Below are 21,463 nucleotides of genomic sequence, written 5' to 3' on the forward strand. Positions count from 1 at the left end.
ACTGATTGCGTGCAAAGATGACCGTGACTTAGAATAGCTGCCATTCCCAGCAGCTGTCAGGACAGGAATACCAGATGAAAACTCTGGGCAAGGTTATTACAGTTTTGCAGTTTTCATTCGTTTTCATTCTTTTTCTCTTTGTTTTCAATTTCGGTTTAGTTTTAAGTCGTTTTTGCAGTGGGGTTGTTTGTTTAGCTTTTTAGTTCGTTTTAGTTTTGTATAAAATATGGGGTGTTTGTTATAAATCTCAACAAAAGATAATACATAAGATTTCATATTCACCCAAAATACTACTACTTATTTATGAAATATCGACTGATATTGACACGTTTTTATTTTTATAATCCAACCCTTTAAATCTGCATAGAGCAGAAAGTCACCAAGATAGTAATATTATAAATAAGAGGTTATACAGTAAGTAACAAATAATAAGAGGCTTATTATCGGTATGAGCCAGACCGTGGGAATCTATCCCTGTTTCACAATGGGCTAGACCCCTGGGAGATGGATTGCTGAGGTGGAGCGCCACACCTACAGTACCATCAGCTCCCGGTATTTAACGCGCGACTTGCCACACCCAAGCGGTGCTACATATATAGTCACTAAAGATTGATTTTCCCGATAGGTACAAACTTAGCAATATGAAATAACTGAATCATTGGAGGCGGAACCCAGAACTCAGAACATACTTTCAACAATCTTCGGAAATAGCAATACTAAAAGCTCACAACGTGTATCTGCTATTTTGACTTTTTTATCAGTTTTTTCGTATGACGCACCTCCCACTACAGGGGTGGTTGTGGTTATATAATGGAAACGTAATCAAAAAACCCATCACAGCTCACAGAACTTCACGGGTCATGGAGAGTTTCATGCCAGGGAAGGTTCTGGGTTACCTTTCCTAGTCGGAAAAAAAGAGCCATAAGCTCTCTCCCCTCCCCCCCCCCGGCAGGCAAGCGTGCTGCGTTGTGCAGACGGGTGGCGTCTAGCGCTGTGGGAGAGGAGCGGTGGAAAGACGCTACGGTAAAGCCATAACTATCTCAGCACTGATGTAATGAGGGGAAGAGGAATGAAGGAGTGAGCGAAGACGAGAGGGGAGGAAGGGAAGGAGAGATGATGGGATGAAGGATGAGTGAGACAGTGATGGGGTGAGATAGAATAGTTCAAATGAGGGAAAAGAGAGGGAAAAACACAAGAGCTTGCAAAGACAAAAGGGAGAGAGAGAAGGAGAGAGGAGAGATCAAATGAGGACAAACATTGAGAGAGAAATAGAGAGAGACGGAATAAGAAACAGAGAGAAAGTGAGAGTGCTGGAGGCAGAAGTCTTCAGCTTTGCCATTTACAAGAGCAGCTGAAGAAGTTCCGCGGCCAAAACAAACAGACTTCGGACTCAACGAAAAGTATTCTACAGTTCATCTTTATGTTGATATTTCTTTTTTACATAAAGAACCTCAGGAGCTCAACTACGCAAAAAAAAGAGAGAAAAAAAGCTGTGCACTGTAACACAGTGCAGCAATGTACGAGTAAATTATTTACGTGCAACTGCTGGAGCTCTGTCACTAATCTTCATTGTGAAAACCATCTCAACTGCAAATTGAGACGCTCATGCTCCTTATTTACAAAGTAAAAGTTGGTCCAGTGTGTTGCTGTAATTCAAATATTCAAATATTTCAGAAATTAAACTTTCCATTAATTGCAAGATTGTGGAGATTAGTAGCTAGTCGGTAGGATGTGACAATAAAACTGCCACAATCTTTGCATTGCAGACATTTCAACTTACAACCTCGCGTCCCTCCCTATTTTGGGCATATTATTATATAGGCAAAAACATCTTCACACAAAAATCATGAAAATAGCATATCTACAAGCTCACAACACGTCGCATCGTGACACGTCGTGAGCTTGTAGATGTGCTATTTTCATGGATCATCATTTGAAGCGGTCATTTACGCTATTCATTGTATGACAAAGTACAGTATAAATTGAATGATTAATTTATAGCAGTGATATGGTAGCAGGCTGTCATCATCACTGCAAACAGCAGCCCTTATGATGTATGTGCACTGTTCTCCCATCTCATTTAGTTCTCTCAGACTCTCTGAACTTTGTCTTGTGTTAGCCACATTTTGCATTTGACATGATACAGTAGGTGCAGAAAGCATCGGGGAGAGGGACTAATGGAACATGTGAAGGAAGCAGCTCGTCGTGAGGGCTGTGAAATGTAATTAACAATGGCCATTACCACAGTTCATTTAACCATGATTTATTTAGAGAAAATCTTACAATGGGTTACATTCAGTCATCTCTCTCTCTCTCACACACACACACACACACTGAACAACATCTCCATGATTCTTTAGGCAAGCTGTAGTCAACTCCACCAGCAGGGGGGGGGGGTGATGACACACACTCACAAACATGTAGAAACACGATAGGAAACACATGTGTGTGCGTGTGCACACAAACACACACACATACCTCATTAGCACCTCATTAGCATAACGAGGCACATCACTACTATGTGTTTAATTAGCGGATGGGATTAAAGTGTGGTGATGACAGATGACTGAGGGAGGACGACAGAGTCACAGGAGAGGAGTGGGTGGGCGGGTGGGCGTGGGTCATGACACGAATGTCACAAGAGGACGACTTTGTTGTGTGTATAATTATTTTATATAAAATATATTCATTTTTAAGAGGTTAACTGTTGTCACACACACACACACACACACACACACACACACACACACACACACACACACACACAAATTGAACAGAGCCACAGGAGACCGTATACAAATTAAATCAACCAGCCAATCAGCTGACTAACCATTTCATAATGACGAGTCTGGAACAAATTAATACGTCCATCAGCTGTGGATATGATGAGTATCATTCATTTGCCAACCCACTGGTCCCTGACTGACAGCACAAGTGTTGCTGTCAGGATCCAGTCTGTTCAGGCTCTATGCATAACTGTAGTCCTAGGTTTCCAGATGGTGGCATACCCGTGTTCTGCTGATTTTCCCATACCTTTGTTTGATTGGCTCGGCAGCAGATTTGAATCGGAAACACATATGACACCTTCATATGTACTATGCACAGAGCCTAATGGACCCTTCCCCACAGCATTAGGTTTTCACCTCTCCTTCCCTCATGCATATCATACCTCGCTCCCTCTTTGCCATTCTCTCTCTCACATACTGTACCTATAGACAGATGAGTAAAGAGACAGCAAGGCACAGAGGTGTTCAGTTACCACTGTCACCACTGCTGCACAACCAGATTTACCTTTACAATAGGCATTAAGCAGATGCTCTTATCCAGAGCGACTGCAAGATGGGCATAAACGCCATGAACCCTAGCCATACAGCACAACAACAGGGCAAGTGGTCGAGGAATTAAGAGTGCCAAGAAAACAAGTATGTGCAACAAAGTTAACTAGGATAGCAAGTAGACATCAAACCTAGCGTCCATCTACATAACATACTTCACGTTAGTGTACAACATACCGAGCATCTAGATAACATTCAAGTATCTTGTCTAAATAGTCTACAAGTGCAGACAGATGTACAGTATAAGGCATGCTAGGGAATGAGGAGGAGTCTGGAAGAATGGGGAAGATGGGGAGTGATTCTGCAGAACCTTGGATAAAACAACTTGACAACTTTAGTTACAATGCTTCAACACAGGTCTGAATCCCAGTGAAGAAAACAGTCCATATAAAGCATATAGGTTGGGCAGAAACCTTGTACTTTATCTTCATATGTAATCCTTTTATGTTTTTTTCCCCATAAATGATTGACAATGCCATTTTATACTTTATTATATGACAGTGTTGTGCAAAATAAGCTACAATAGATGATCCACAAGCTTACAATGCCTCACGATACAACGCGTTGAGCTTACAGATCTGCTATTTTTGCTATGAAAAAATGTAAACAATATGGTAAAATCATTTTAGTTTTCACCTATAATTACATCCCCAAAATAGGGACACCAGGTTGAAAGTGGTAAAGTGTGTCTGTGGGTTTTATAAATATTTAACCAATGCAAAGTATTAACAAGAGCTTGTGACTAAATAATAACTACATTGGGTCCATTGGAACATCGTTTTTTTTTTTTTTTTTCCTGAAAATATCAGTTTTGGACAAACAGTACAAGGTTTCCACCCGACAGCGCCGATATACTGTGATTCATCTACAAGACATAATACTGTAAAGAGGTCTACCTGGTCCTGTGTCCTGTGAGTTTAGGACCTCCAGGGCATGCATCATGGCACTGGCAAATACGTTGGCGTCCTCCTTGCTGCCAAAGTTGAGGCCGTAGACCTGGCGGGCGTCGCGCCATTGGTGGAAGGTTTGCGTGGCCTGGTTGTACTTCAGCCCCTTGGGAATGGCACAGTTGATCACCACCTGGGAGGAGTCAGGAGTAGGGGAGGGGTGAAAAACAGTAGACATTGTTATATCGCGTTATATCACCACCTGGAACCCCCTCAAGGACCACTGGTGGTCCCCTGACCACTGGTTGAGAACCACTGTATTAAAGAAAGGCTGTTACAAACTTGAGTCGGCTCAAAACACAGAGAAAGGTTCTTACACACTGCAAGCGTTTATTTTGTGCGATTTCAATTAATTAACTGCCGTTTGTGTCATGAATTCATCCGCACAGAACATGAATATTACGTGACGATAAGGCAGCATTAATTATTTTCTGAAACAAGGTCGATTTTTCACCGCGAATAAAAGCATCAAGGTGTATGAATGAGGCATCAACGAATTAATAGCTTGATGTGAAACATTGTTTATTCGTCACACTGTGTAAGGACCTTAGGGGATTAGACAGAGTTCAGCAAAGCAAGTTGATGGAATTTATTGATTTAACTCTACATTGGAGAGTCAATATCAGCATGTTTATATTATATGGCTTTCATCAGCAGCAGCCAAGAAACGTTCACATTGACAAACTGAAATAAAAGCCACTTCAATTTATTGCAGTCTATTTTTTCCCTATACTGTAGAGCTTGGAATTATGTGCTGTAACTTGTAAAAAAAAACAATTGTTGCAGTTGCACCTGTTAAAAAACATGGTCACACACACACACACACACACACACACACACACACACACACACACACACACACACACACACACACACACACACACACACACACACACACACACACACACACACACACACACACACACACACACACACACACACACACACACACACACACACACACACACACAGACTATTGTGGGCTATATCGATCAAGCTACCACTCAGTCAGGAAACAAGAGGAATCTCCAAAAGCTATTATTATAAGTTAAGTAAATGTGAATCAATGATCAATACACTACACAGAAAGTATTCCCTCTCACAGATAAACATGCATTTATTATATGTGCATGTGCAAATGAGAAGATGACAAAGCTTGGGCATAATATACCCTCTGTCTCCAGTAATATCCCTCGAATCTAATTTAAACACAACAACATTTGGGACATCGCTGCCCAGGGACATAATTCTCCACTTGCTCAACTTCTTCTCAGCTCTGCTTCAGATGCTAGCAATGAGGTTTTAAGTGTCCTGGGCATGCAGCCAAGTGGAAACACCTTCCTCAATTTGTCTCAGAGTTAAAGGGATGACGAATTAGAGCGGCAGTTCATGCCATTTGGTCCGGCGACACCAAAGGGCATTAACGAGTTGTGACGTTCCCAATTTTCCCATCACTTGGCATAAAGTATTAATGAGACTCCCTCACTTTGTTTTCGGTTTACATGACTGAGCATGGATGCCCTATATATTCTTTCTTCTACCTCAACCAAATAGCAAAAATACTAACAATGTAAAAATGTTCTTTCGCCGCTTAGCTGATGGGGCTGAAATACCCTCAAAGCGTGCATATTTCAATGTCATTTTTACAATGAAATAACATGATAACACGGATACCCCCATAATAACCACAGTCATCCTGTTCAGTGGTTATCATGGAAGTACCATGGTAGGCTGCAGAACATTATTCCATAAAAGAAAACATGATTAGATCACATAGCAACACTGAGATGGGGGTCAAAGTTTGCATTTCCTTCTGAAGACACAACACCGTTGGGGTCAGTGAACAGATCTACTGGACCGCGGCGCCCGCCTGTTTGCTTATGGAAAACAAATGCCCAGCACCAGTACCAGCTGTGTTTATTTCAACCATCCAGACCAATCTGTTGACCCAGTAAGACAAACCACCCCGCGACCAAATTCTATCTTCATTACACTGTCTGGTTGGCAGGCAGGAAGGGATTCTCATAACCATTCATTTATTGATGAATGAATGCCTGATATAATAAGCGTCCGACAAGCGTGAAGACGAATGGTGCCAGTGTAACCCGAGCTCCCGCTCTGCTCGGTCTATGGAGGGCAAAGAAAAAAATGTGGATGTTATAACAGCGGAGCCACGAAAGCCAACTATCAGCCCGGCCTGCCAGTCACTGGCACTTCATCTAGTTTTAACACATTTCTTTGCTAGTTTTATTTAATAATTTATTTATTGTCTCAGAGGCAGAATTTTGCCTGCACACATTCTTAATGAACCATAATCCTGGCATTCATATTTTGGGCAAATGTTTAATTTAATTTACTTTCTTCAAAATAGCTAATCTACTGTACAAGCTCAAAATACGTCATGATGAGAGCTTGTAGATCTGCTAGTTTTTACTCATTTTGAATATTTTGGAAAATGTAAAAAGAACACTGATATTCACAATACGATATTATCGTCACAATATTAATAGAGGTACTTGCAAAAAAATAGTGATATTTGATTTTGTCCATATTGCCCAGCCCTAACAGAAAGCATGGAATTCCATTTCATAACAACAGTATAAGACTGGTGTTTGTTGCATGTGAGCATCTGTCTGTTCCTGCACCAGCAGAGCTTTCACAGCTCAAAAATAGACTTCCTTGCTTTCCGAAGGCGAACGCCGATTCCAGCCCCCAAACGATTTTGACTGTCACAAATGCATTTTCTACGGTCCCATGTGGGACACTGTTTGTTTTGAGCCCCGCTTAAAGTATTAAGCTGCTGTTGAACCATTATCAGCAAATGTTCTATGCTGTTATGGTGCTCCTGAAGAACACACAGTACTGGAGAATGGTAAATGCCTTGCTCAATGAATGTATGCCAGGAGGCTGACATAAAAAATGTATCCAGGGTAGGACTGGAGTTGCTGACAAACCTTGTCTACCTCGATATCGATAATGTGACGATATGTTGGGAATGAGAAATGGTGCTTTCAAAATATATGAATACATAAAAAATACAGATCATCAGAAATGTGGATGTGATGACCAAACACATTTGTTGTTCATTTCACTCAAATATAACAGTTTAATACAGTAATTTCTGTATGTTATCAAATTACTGTGCAGCCTTTGAGAGAAGGAGAAGACAGCTTTTACAGTATACAGGATATTGCAATAACCCAAATCCCAGATAACAGCCTCATAGATATTGACATTGTATCGATACATCGGCCAGCTATTATCAAGGTCTTTCCTATCAAGTTGACAATTTTTTACCCATGAAACCTATTTTTTTTGTTTTAAGTTATCATGTTGGGCACTCGGGTGGCGCAGCGGTTAAAGTAGCTGCCCACCACCAAGGAGTCTGGGGGTTCAAATCCACCATGGTGCACAGTTCACTGCACGGGCTGGGGCGGGGGGCGTCACCTGTCAGCAGGTGGTGTTGGGCGGGAGGGGAGGACAATACACAGGAATGTGTGTGGGGAGGAAATTATAACTTTTTAAAAGTTATCATGCGACTACTAGTGGCTCAGTGGACTTTTTCATGTCAAGGACCCCCAAAATTATACCTATTCGGCCAGGGACCCCCATCTCACAATATTTTGTTCCAGGGACCCCCAGAAGCAAAGATTTTAGTTAAAATGTTGGCTTTATATATATATATATATATATATATATATATATATATATATATATATATATTCAAAGATTTGAGCAAACTTTCAAGATTTTTCAAAAATAGCAGATCTACAAGCTCATAGTGCGGCACGCTGTGCCGCGTTATGAGCTTGTATATCTGCATTTTTTTAATAGCCAAAGTATACAATAATGGTTAAAATGATTGTGACGCTATATTAACTTATTTAGCTGGGGACCCCCTGGTACCCTGCCAAGGACCCCTGGGGGTCCCCGGACCCCACTTTGAGAACAAATGGACTAACACACACAGACACACACGCACAAAATGTGATTAATGACATTGTGGGTTCAACTTATGCAGTTTATTGTACTACTCTCTGCACTAACGTAACTTGGCCAGATCTCCTTTGAAAAAGAGAGGGAGAAAAAAAAGCTTTGAAAGAAACTAAATAAAATGTCTCAGTCTCACCCTGTCTCTCTATGAATCTGTTTCTTCTTCCCTTCATTCCTCCCTCTGTCTCTCGTTAGCTCAGTGTATCCATCAAGTCTACCAAGGCAAAAGTGCTGTAAAATAATTGTTTAAAAATAGCTATCCTGGGGGGTTTCTAAATGAGGGCAATGAGAAGCCTGTCATTAGAATATTCTTCCACAGCACTTTACATCTACTGTCTGTGTCAAATGACAAAATAATGCACATTATTGCACAGACACCTGGAGGTGCCTACAGTAGCTAATTAGCAGTGGGTGGACTGTTGAGTGAAAATGTGACCACCTAGTTGTTAGTAGAGGCATTCCCTAAAACCCTAACCCCAAGCAGAGATGAAGAGAAGAGAGGAGAGCCAGACCACTATATCGGCTGGGCCGAAATGTCATTATTTTGCTGTTTTGACCACATCCGTATTGGGAATTATGCAGCCGATGTGCAATGTTTTAACACTTTCAACCTCAAAAAGAAATTTCAAAAATAGAAGCAAGTTTTTGGTTTGTTTTTTTATTTAGTTTTTGATTAGAACATTTTGCACTTTCTGGCAAAATATCAGTCAAACATTTTCAACAGTGGTCTATGACTCCATCTATGAATCCAAAAATCTGGCATGGGTCGGGCTCTAGAGGACATCGAGTCCAGCGGGAGTGATAAATGAAGTCCTCTGTGAGTAGTGTGGAGTGGAGTAGTCAGTACTTATCCTCCCCTCTCTCTCTCTGCCCACATGGAAGAGCTGATAAATAAGACAGAGAGGATTGTAGGATTGCTGAGCCAGTGTTTGCTGCCTCTGGCGAAGAGTTCAGTGGGTTGGATGGTTTCTCACTCACATACACATGACATTTTACGCGTGCACACACACACACACACACACACACACACACACACACACACACACACACACACACAAGTTCCTTGTCTGCAAGACGTCTGATCTTGTACTACATCATGATCTATCCGTCCAATCGTCTGGGACAGGTCTGCATTCTGTACCCAGAATCAGAACCAACTCCACATATCAGGTCTGCTACAACTCTTAGTTCTTTTAAATCAAAGCAAAAAACCTGTTTGCCGCTGCCTATCTGTGCTGTAAATTTCTTTTTGTTGTTTTCCAAACAACCTTTTATAATGTGTTTACTGTTCATTATGCTGTGTGTCCTGATGACTTAACGCTTAATGTTTTATGTAAAGCACTTTGAATTGCCTTATGATGTTGAAATGACTTACACACATTTTACTGTAAATAACGTGCCTTGATCTGGTTAGATACTCGTCTTCAAGCATTTGCTATATTGTGAGGAGTAATTTAGGTACTTTCTGTACTGGCACACACAAAGAAATATAATAAAACGTGATGCTATGCAGAAGCAGAAACACATGCATGTACAGTACACGCACAAAAACGCACTCACATACACATTCTCAGGTCTTATAGGGCTTATGTTCCTTAAGGGTCTATACTACTGTATATCTACAATGGGAGCCTTGCTAAAATCCTGCCCCGAACCCCCAGTTCCCACTCACTGACCTGATGGTCCTGGATCTTGCGTCCGACCACGCGGAAGGCGTTGTTGCCCGTGTGGTGGTAGATGTGAACGCGGCTGAAACCCGTGGCGCCGCCAGCGGGGACCCACTTCTTGTTGGCATCGTCGTACACCATGACTGCGGCCCGCGCCTGGCAGATACTCTGTTCACTGCAAAGACAATGACAGAGAGAGAGAGAGAGTGAGTGTGAGTGTGCTGTGCAAATGTAACTAAATGCACCCGTAACAATTTGATGAATTATCACTGAAGGTTTTACTGTGTTCGTTTGGCATCTGAATGTGCTCGTCTTTTCAGTTTTTCCTGTTAAATCTGTGAAAGAGTAATAATCTAATTTCTTTGAGTTGGGCAGAGAATCCAGAAGAAAGCTTATAATGTAAGATCATGAATGTTAATGTAACTCTGAAAAAATGTCCCCTTATGACCATTTTTACACATGGCAAGTGTGAGAGTTCCAAGTCTCTGCAAGTTATTTTTCATACCGTCCTCAAAGTTTAGCCGTATGAGTTTATTTTTTTTATTTTTCTCAATAAATGAACACATTTATTTTTCTTTTTTTAATTTCGTTTATTTTCACAATAATGAGGATGCAAGTACATTCAATAGAAAAGACAGTAATTACAGTGCAGCGAAGGAAGGAAGCCTTATTATGCAAGCATTATTAAACAAAAACTCAAATTAATTATTCATATGATCTACTCATTACTCATCTCAGGATTTTATATTGGAGGAACATAGCAGAAAGGAAGAAAGACATTCCTGTGTCTTAATAGATACTGCTTTTCTATTTTCAGCTTGATTATTCAAATCAATTCCTTGCTTTTAATTAAAAAACACAATAACAACATAACTTTGACAAAGAAAATCAAACTAACCGCAAACCAAAATGCTTTGGAAAATGGTCAGCAGTAATGTTGTTGTCAAAGGGCTAAACATGGTGTGCCAAAAACAAGTATTGCATAACTCGGCGGGGAATACATTTCACACATATGTAAAGTGACTTTGAGTACTTAAAAAAACGCTATATACATTTCAGGCATCATTATTAATTTCAGGTATTATTATTTATTAACGTTTCCAAGTAGGCCGGTGCCCATTGGGGACTGGTCTAGTCTATCCATCTATTACGTTACAAAACCAGTTTCTGCTTATCTAACTGCTGCGTCCAACCGGCCTCAAACCTGTCATATGGTGTGGGGGTCATATGGGACAGTTTCCAAGAACCGAAAACCCCTGGATACCTGTATCTATCTGACTGTCCGTGGGTCTGCAGAGGACACGCCGAATCTCTTTGCGGTTTGGGAGGGGTGTGGGCATCAGCTTCCTGATTGGCCAACCCGACCCGTCGGCTTTGCGGATTGGCAGAGCTTCGCATTTCATTTGTGCCACAGCCAATCAGCGTTAACTGATTGACTGAGATTTGTGTCATGTTTGTACTGCTGCACCAATATAATGGTGCAGTGTAAGACAATGTGAGATAAGCCTGATACTCCAACATGTCAGACAACATGTTTAACGACTACATCAGATAAAGGAGTATTGCACACACAAAAACATTAAAAGAAAACGACATTTTCAAAAATAGCGATAATAAGCTCAGCTATTTTCATTATTGGTCGTATGACGACAAAACATTTTGGATTATTTGACCATTATGATCCTAACACTCAAAGACTTATAACTGAAGCAATAGATGGAAATTAATTCACCTCCTCTACAACCTCATCGAGAGCTGCCTAAAGCCCTATGGACTATCACATCCAGTGTTCCTTCATTAACTGATAAGACTTGAAATCCACGTTGTGCTTTGTTTGATCCCCACCAGCCTGCTAAAATACCTTTCACTAAGAAGCAGAGAGATACAGAGAGAAGGGAAGATAAAACTCAGAGGTAAATTAACAACATTAACCCTGGCGTCCCCATTTTGGGCACATTTTCAAAATTTAAAAAATATGAAAGGGAAAGAAAAAGTTATCTACTGTACTGTATGATGTCAGATAAGAAATAAGCACAAACTATCTAAAGCTTTTTTTGTTCCTTCTTTTTTTATGCTTACATGTTTTTTAATTGATTTCAAAACACTGATCTGTAGTCTAGGACTCTACAAAATCAGGATGCAGAAATGCAGAAATATATAAACAAATGATTGTCTCCGAGAGAGTATGTTTTGCACCCTGTCCTTACGTCCTTCCGTTTGTGTGTCCTGTCTGTCCGCGAGCAGCTAATGTCCGGCACCGTTGGCCCGGTCGCTGCGAAACTGTGCACACACACTCCCTGGATGCCAATTCAGAATTTTTCACATGGGCCTGTTATAGCGCCACCAGGAGGCTGATTTGTGCAAAACCCACTTACTCCTACAGATTTTATCCAAACGTCATGCAAATCGGTACACAGTATCTCTATACTCATGTGATCAACACGGATCTGTCCAATTTTCCATATTCCATAATTGGCTAAGGTTGGCTTCCAATGTCTGCAGGATTGGTCTGTTTTGAACAAAATGCCTCAAATCATGAACGCAGCTTGCGATTTACGTGACATTTCACACGCACATTCCCACTAGGCCGAGAAAGAAATGCCACCCTTTTCACATTGGCCTGTTATATATAGCGCCACCAGCAGGTCTAATTTAGCAAAACAGATTTTTGTTACAAAATGATTAAAATCATGAATGCAGTGTCCGATTGCCGTGAAAGGCCTAAGAAGAAATGCCACCCTTTTCACATTGGCCTATTATAGCGCCACCAGGAGGCCACAATAACGTACCTGACCTGGCGGAGACCTGTGCTCCGAGGAGCACTTTTTCTAGTTCATTCTGGGACCGGTTAGTTCTATCGGCTGCGCTGAGTAGCACGTCACTGCACCTTCACAGGGCTTTGGAACATGAACATTCCAGCAGACAATTTCTGTTCTATTCTTGTCGTTATCCCATTCCCGCTGAGCAGAGAAATGCTAAGAACATTAATCTAAGGTATTACAGTATGTCTCCCGTCTTCTCTCTCTTTGTTTCTCTCTCTACATCTCCTTTCTCTCTGTCAATCTTTCTCTACCTCTCTCTCTCTGCAGGACCATCACATCATTCTTTGTCTCTCTCCCTGCACCTCCTGCTCTTTGCTCCTACCTTCTTCATCAGTCCTTTATATTCCCATCAGAGAGACGGATAGAGAAAGAAAGAGCGAGAGAGAGGACACTTCTGCAGTAAGGTACTTTCACAGCATTAAGACCTATTCAAGGATCTTTGTCCCCAGGGCTCCATACCTGGTGTCTTGGTCCCCTCCTTTTTTCCCCTCAACACCAAATCTCTCCGCCGAAAAAAGCCGGTCTTCAACCCAAATACTGCAAATACTATATGAAACAGACTATATGGTTGTTGTTTTACCACCCATTTCATCCACTGGCGGAAGCACTTCCAACACTGGTATTGGTGACGCGTATTATTTTTTTGCGCTAGACTAGACATCTTCCATGAAGGATGATAGTATTTCATATTGCGGCAGAATCCACTTTGAATTTGTGTAGGTGCTAAAAGTGTTCAACATAGCTTCAAGAGATCAAGGCACAAGAGAGCCAATGCTTGCTTGGAGAAAAAAATAGTAAAATGATGGGAGGGGGGAAAATAGCCAAAATGCAGAGGGAAAGGAAAATAAATATGAGATGTGTGAATACAGCATTTGGGGAAGAGCGGTGAGTGGGGAAGCGGATCCACTCACCTTGTGTATTTAAAAATACATGTGCTAGAGTGATAATATACTACAAGACTCAAAGCATCACACCAAGTATGAATTCAGTTTCATCTGCATGCATGGGGTAGTGTACACAGAAAACCACCAAAAATCAGCTGTGAAATATTTAGCTATAAAGATGTACAGTACCTACCTACACACCTTAATCACTAATACATGTCCTTGTGATATAAGCGGAACTATTCAACAACTTGAACTTGAACACTTGAGTACCTTCTCTCAGTTGACTCATTATATGTTTTAACACTAGAAGAGAGACTGAAATCGAATTAACACCTAAACAAATGTAAGCATAGCCTTTGCACAGCTTGCCATTTTATCAGACTCAAAAATTAATATAGTGGAGAAAAGAAAGGAAGGAAAAGAAAAAGAAAACTGTACAATTTACTAATGGGTCACTGTCACTGAAATACAGTACAATTATTAAAGGATTAAACTGTTGAACCAGGTGAGTTTGGCAAGGAAAAGGGTATTTTTTTCCCAGCAGTTTGCCCTGGGTGATGGACAGATGCACACTGATTATGCAACAGCTGCTACTGGGTACAGAGGTTTAGAGCAAGAAAATGTTAGCATGACTGCTATACAGTATGGAAATAATAACAGGCCACCCAGAATGGAGCTAGAATGGAACTGTTAAATCCCTCTCTTCTGAATGTACATATAGCCTATAACCCTGACTGGTTCAGAAACAAATCCCTCCAGTGTTTTCACGTTTGCAAAGAAAAATACTAAGCCAAAGCCTATTTGAAATATTAACCACATAAACCCTGGAGTCCCTATTTTTGGGCATGTCATTATAGGCGAAAAATGTTCAAAGACTTTACAAATCTCGTACAACAAACTATATAGGGCCAACGTGGTTGAGAACACCCCCCGCACAACGTAATGTGCGGTCAGGGGGCTTTCGGACGGCCTGGAATCAATCACTGAGGCCATTTAAACACTCCAGCCTGGAGTTCAAGCAATACAAGGTATTTGTTGCATGGCTGCGTGTGTTGCTGATTGTGGTTGTTTGGTGTGGTGCGATGGGAAGTTGGTGGAGAGCCCTTGTTCACTGCCATGGAATGATATGGCGCTCGGAAACCACTGGACAGACCACAGCTCTGGCCTGTAACATTCCAACTAACAATCAATCACCGCAGGCTCTCTCTCTGTGTGTGTGTGTGTGTGTGTGTGTGTGTGTGTGTGTGTGTGTGTGTGTGTGTGTGTGTGTGTGTGTGTGTGTGTGTGTGTGTGTTTGTCTCAATGACGGAGATGGACAATGTGCATGTTTGTGTGTGTACAGTACACACGTACAGGAAAGAGAGAAAGAAAAGCGGATGTATGTATATAAATATTTGTAAAATAAGTATACAGCAGTTTGCATGCACACATATGTATGTATCTCTCAGAGATAGGGTATGTGCTTGTAAAAAGCATCCATGCAAGCAGACGTGTGTGTGTGTGTGTGTGTGTGTGTGTGTGTGTGTGTGTGTGTGTGTGTGTGTGTGTGTGTGTGTGTGTGTGTGTGTGTGTGTGTGTGTGTGTGTGTGTGCGCATTTCGACCCGAGGCCTGGGCTGTCTTATCCCGTTCCGACCACAGCTCAGCTAGCTAGAAGCCAGAGGAATCCAACCAGAAGCCTAATGCAGAGAGGAGTTAAGGGACAAGTCACTGTAGTGTAAAAACCCTCTGAACACATCGCTGTAGCGTGCAATAAAGCTAACATTACATGACACGATCATTGTCCCTCACTGGCCCGTTGACTGTCCACAATAACACCATCTGGGATATTACCTTTGGCTGTTTTGTTTTTCTCACAGTATCCGGATGCCACATTTATCTTTAACCCGTTAAAACCAGGAAAGCTTCAGTGTCATTTTAGATTTTAGCTATATATAGCTCTTAGGATTTAGAGCAGTGGTTTAAAAAAAGTAGACATACAAGCTCACAGCGCGTCACTTCGTGCCGTGAGTGTTCGAACTTCGAAAATATTTTACATTACATTTAACACTAATACTTTTGTACTTTTACTCAAGTAAATGTTGAATTCGGGACTTTTACTTGTAACAGAGTATTTCTATGTTACAGTATTGGTACTTTTACTTAAAGGACGACTTCGCCGCTTTTCAACCTATCTTCATATAATTGGTCCTCACTAATACTCATGATAAAATGGTACAATTTTTTTCTACTCGGTCTGTGTCTCATAGGAAGGCTGTGGACAGTCCAGAAACCCTACCAGTGACATCATCGTTAGGCATGATTTTTTTTTCCCAACAAGATTTCACATTTTGTATTTAGATTTTTATTAACACGAGAACAATGGCTTCTTTTATTGCATTGCAACTTTCCAGGAATAGAAAGCCTGCAGTTTCTATTAGCTTGGATTCCCCATTGATGATGTCACTGGTAGATGGGACTCTGAACTGTCCACAGCCCTCCTCTGACACACAGACCGAGTAGAAAAAGATTGTACCATTTTATCATGAGTATTAGTGAGGACCAATTATATGAAGATAGGTTGAAAAGCGGTGAAGTCGTCCTTTAAGTAAAACACTAAACAAAACATTTTCAGATGGGGCCAAATACATAATTTTGTGGGTCCTTGGCAGAGAAGGTTTGAGAACTACAGTACTGATAGGCATTTCGTAGGGTCGTAATGGGTTAAAACAAAAACAAAAAAAGTCTCTGTGTGGAGTGCAAGCACTCACATTAAATACACCGCAAACAGTGTTCACTGCAAAGAGTCTATTTTGGCAGTGCTTTAAAACTTCTCCAGGGAGGACATCACTTCCTACGGACCCCCTCTCTTTCTCTCTCTCACATAGAGTACACACACTCTGTCTATGACTCTACCTCTTACACAACATCAGTGGTTCTCAACCAGTGGTCCTTGAGGGGGTTCCAGGTGGTCCCAAGCTAAATGATGGAGGGTTGGTAACCATAATATGGTTACCAACCTATTATGGTTGGTAACCATATTACCGATCTATGTGTTCATATTATGAACACATAGATCTTTAACTCTTGAGAGAGTAAAAAAAATAATTTTACGCTCTGAAGAGTTAAATTATTGTCAAACATCTGCATTACTTAATTAAATAATTGCTATTTTGATCCACGTTTGCCTGTTGTCTCTCCTATGGTACCAACATCAATACAGCATGGAATTGTGGACAAAATCCAACGACAAAAGTTGCAGTGCCACGGGCTGTGAGCGTGCAGATCAGCTATTTTCGGCGAATAAATCTGGTGTAGAGGGCAGAAAGGAGGTGACCCGAGGTGACCGAGGTACCCCGGTCAACAAAGTATATTTAAGTGGTTAACTACATTACAGCATTAACTTTGTTGTCTGCCTGTATAGCTGCCCTACCCTATGAATCAGGGACTTTTTAATCTAGTCTTTTACTTGAATGCACTGTACACAGGAAATCATGCATTACTGATTTGCGCAAAGGCTTCAGAACTACATTTAAACAAGTTTTATTGCTTAGTGCCGTGGAAGGGTCTCTAATAGCCTTATGACCTACAAAGCAATTACTGTAGACACATACACAGACACACTTGTGACGTTTTGAGCAACAAGCCAGCTCCTCCTCAGACTCGGACAAAGTCTGAGGAAGAGCTTGTTGCTTGAAATCATTCACATCATCGCATTGAATAAAACCCTATTAACCCATTCAATCCTGTTCTTTCATCTATAAATGCACTCACCTTTCAAATATGCTTCCTACACCTTTTAAAGAATATTTTAAGACCAACTCACAAGTTCATAATCATAATACTAGACAATCCGATAATCTCCATCCTCCCTTACCGTACCCCTCCCTAGCCGTACCACACATAGCCAGTTCTCCATTAAAGTCACACATTCAACTGCACTCAAGGTATTTGTGTTTGTCGTGTCTTATGTTTGATTATTATGTTTAACTACTTGTTTATTATTTTTAGGTGAGAACCTTTATAAGCCCTTTATGGGTTTCCTTTTCTCACCTGCACTTATTTCTGCATTGTTTTAATAATGTTACCTTTGTTCTGTTTTTTTATTGTGCGAATAAATAAATCAAATCAAAAATCAAATCCGTGAACGCATCTACAAATATCTTCTAAATCCTAACTGGTTTCTGAAAGTTGCTATATATCAGTGGTGCTCAAACTTTTTCATGTCAAGGACCACCCAAAATGATATGTATTTGGCAGTGGTCCTGGGCAGGGACCCCCCAGAAGCAAAGATTTGAGTTACAAATGTTCACTTAAAAAATATATATATTCAAAGATTTGCACAAATTTTCCACGATTTTTCAAAAAAACAAAACAACAGAGCTTGTATATCTGCTATTTTTGAACAGCCAAAGAAATCTTAAAATGACACAGATGCGTTCCCGGTCTTAATGGATTAATGGAAGCTATTTAGTGTGTCGGATCGTTCTGCTCTGATCTACAAGGTTAAAGTAAGCAAATTTGCCAACCTCAGAAATAACAGCAAGTGCTGGCTAGCAAAACATTACGACTACTTTTCTTATGAGGCGACTTTGATTGTCCCATTGATGTAAGGAGCAGATGGAACCAAATGGACCCGTAACTCAAAGAGTTATGGGGGTCCTTAGCCTAACACATAACCAAACTGGGCGACGGGCGCCCTTGAAATAAAAAGTTTGAGAACCACTGCAGAGCAGGAGCTAAAAAAAAAGAAAAAGGGGAAAAAAAGGGGGAAAAAAATTGTTACTCAATGCTTGTTTGTGTATGTGCACTCAGACATCTGACATATTATGTTCAAGTTAAATGTTTTTTTTTCTGTTTCGTTCCCCAGTTCCATTTCCCGCAGGCCGAACAATTTGCTACATGTCACTCCACTACCCTCTCCACTGTAGTGGCACTATCAAGTAGCACAATTAATCAAAAATAATATAATATTATTGGTATTATTGGCAATTAATTCAAACATCTTATTTGGTCAGCTGTTACCTTTCCTTTATCTCCATTCCCTCAACTTCCATTACTACATTAAACGAGATAATAAGCAGATAGTACTTCATATCTCCATCCGAGGGATGAGGCACAGGCACAATATAATCCCAGACGTTGTTACAGACCATTAGGCCAAAGATAAGGGACAAAGGTATTAAGTAGATGAATAAAAAACCTAAATTAATAATCGTGATTACAATATTAAGCAAAATAATTAGGATTATCATTGTAGCCATAATCGTGAGGTGCAACCTGTGATCTAGCTTAAGAGACCTACTGTAATTGTTAATTAATCACACAAGGGTTCAAAGACACATTGATGAAATTTGTCAGGTCTAATTGTTTTGTGCTTAATCTGCTAATCGCTATAGGCTGCTACTCTACTGTCTACTGTCAAAATAATAATGTTCAAAGGTTTGTTATAATGCAACTGCAATTTTAAAGAGATAAACCATTTTAGCCATCATGGAAGACCCCCGGACGGTCTGTCCACCCACCCTTTATACAGGCAGGTGGCGAGAGACACACTGACGAGAGCGAGAAAGCGAGAAATGGAAAGGAAATGCGTCTGAGGGATGGAGAAGAACAGCAGCAGTGGAGAATGGAATATGTGATGAGAATATTTTCATCTCCTCTATTAATGTTAATGAAGCTCTCAGTTTAACAACCGCCCTGACTTCAAAGAGATCCAAGCACCCCTCCGGGGACAGTGCTGCTGTGATGTCACATCCTGTCTGACTCCATGGAAGCAGTGGTGGAAAGTAACTAAGTACATTTACTTAAGTACAGTACCTAAGAACAATTTTGAGGTATTTGTACTTTACTTGAGCATTTCCAATTTCCAATACTTTTACTACTACTACTACTTCTACTCCACCACATCTCAAGAGGCAAATGTTGTACTTTTACTCCACTACAATTATTTGAAAACTTTAGTTACTTTTCAGATCTGGAACGTGGATATAAAACATACATTAACCACTTTAGCCCTATTTTACACATAGGCTATTTGAAAATAGCCGATCTATAAGCTCACAGTGAGTGTAACTAATTTAAGTATTTCTATATTGCAGTATTGGTACTTTTTTTACTTTACTTTTACTTAAGTAAAACATTTGAGTACTTTTCCCACCACTGCATGGAAATAACCCGAGGAAGTGGCTGGTGATGGAGAAGGGTTGGGAGGAGAGAGAGAGAGTGAAGCGACCGCTCCGAGTGAGAAGACGGGTTGTCTCGAGCGTCATAATAATGACGGAGGAAATCATTGCAATGATTGCAGCTTGTTTGGTACATTCAACACACATGTATGTGTAACAAAACAGGTAATGATCCCGTTTAGATGGGGTGAATTAACGTTCATTCTAATTAATTTTAAAAGATAGAAATAGCAGTGTTAGTTAATAATAATAATAATAATAAAATAATAATATTTTATAAATAAACAAATAAACTTTATTTGTAAAGAACCTTTCATGACATGAAATGCAGCTCAATGTGCTTTACAGAGCAAGAACACAATTACAACTAATTTAACAATAAAGCAAAAAAGAAAAGGAAAAGCATAAAACATTAAAATAATAGTAAAAGGCAGTGAATCAGGCCATAAATAATGGGTTATACTGACCGTTCGTAAATGAACTGATACCGCTACGGCAGCGGTCCAGGCACCTAGCCTTACAATGTAGCCTGACAGTGTGTCGCGGGTTCGAGTCCCGATACCGACGGCCTTTGCTGCGTGTCATGCCCCATCTCTCTCTCCCCCTTTCCTGTCAGCCAACTGTCAACAGTCCTATCATAATAAAGGCATAAAATGCCCCAAAAAATCAATCTTTAAAAAAAGTAAATGAAACGGACACCAGAGTGCTCTATGACGTCAAAACGAGAATGGTCTGAGATTGGAGCAGATTCTCAGAGTGTACTGTATTTCCGAATGCACCATATGTTTCTCATTTTGATCACCCATCATTATTTTGCTCTTCTAATTTTCCATGCCAAGGACCTCTAAATATGACCACAGGCCCCCCAATTTGATGAGATGTACAGTAGGTACGTTCAGTGGAGAAGCATTTCGTTGTTCTCTGTGATCATACTGACTTCACTTTGGCTAGGTGTCTACACAGTAGACGGTATTGGAGAACGTGAAAACATTTTTTGTACAATGACACATCGTGACAACTTATTGCATCACTACTTGAGGCTGAGAACTTGGACTTGGACCAACAAACTAAAATTAGACAACACAAAAAAGGCGCTTCGTTTTTTACTTTTCTTATTCTCCTTTTATTTCGTGCTGTCTCGCTAGGCAGACAATGTGAAATATTTAATTTAAATATTTTATTGTGAAGTATGATGCACTGCTATGCATAAATGTATTGTCTCTCCTGATAACAACAACAATAAAAACAATAAGTTGCAAAAAAGGTACAATCGACAACTCGTGTAATGTGTAATAACTGGACCGGAAACCATCTAATAACATGGGAAAATCAAGTATTGATTTTCAGCATGTTTCAAAGAAACAAACATTCTTCATCTGCGGGCAGTTTTCAGTACTTGCAGCTCAATTATAGCCGCTCAATTATAGCCACCATGTTAGAAGACTAAATGTTAAAACTATACGACACAAAATCCATACGCAATAAGCTGTGTGATATTTACCCTTATAATAAAATTGTTGATAGCCATGCTCTCGCTTCCAGGGTCATGTTTTGTGTGTTTGCTCTGCTCTGTTGCCATAGCTTGGATGTTTTCCTCTTGCTATTTGAACACATGATTCCACTGAACCAGAGTCATTCAAGCAGTCAACC

The 21,463-nt window shown here is 40.5% G+C and overlaps 1 protein-coding gene across 4 annotated transcripts in view; it reads right to left on the bottom strand.

The window, feature by feature from the left end:
• enah (ENAH actin regulator) overlaps positions 1-21,463 on the bottom strand; it is a 145,487-nt gene that overhangs the window by 60,454 nt on the left and 63,570 nt on the right. For all 4 annotated transcript variants that reach the window (XM_084081834.1, XM_084081836.1, XM_084081835.1 and 1 more), the window contains exons 2-3: positions 9,952-10,117; positions 4,232-4,415 (exon numbers count right to left, since the gene is read on the bottom strand). In XM_084081834.1, the coding sequence (XP_083937960.1) occupies positions 4,232-4,415; positions 9,952-10,117 (350 nt within the window). The remainder of the gene's footprint in view (positions 1-4,231; positions 4,416-9,951; positions 10,118-21,463) is intronic.

Source organism: Gymnoscopelus microlampas (assembly GCF_963454915.1).
Source record: "Gymnoscopelus microlampas genome assembly, chromosome: 16".
In the NCBI taxonomy this organism is placed as follows: Eukaryota; Metazoa; Chordata; class Actinopteri; order Myctophiformes; family Myctophidae; genus Gymnoscopelus; species Gymnoscopelus microlampas.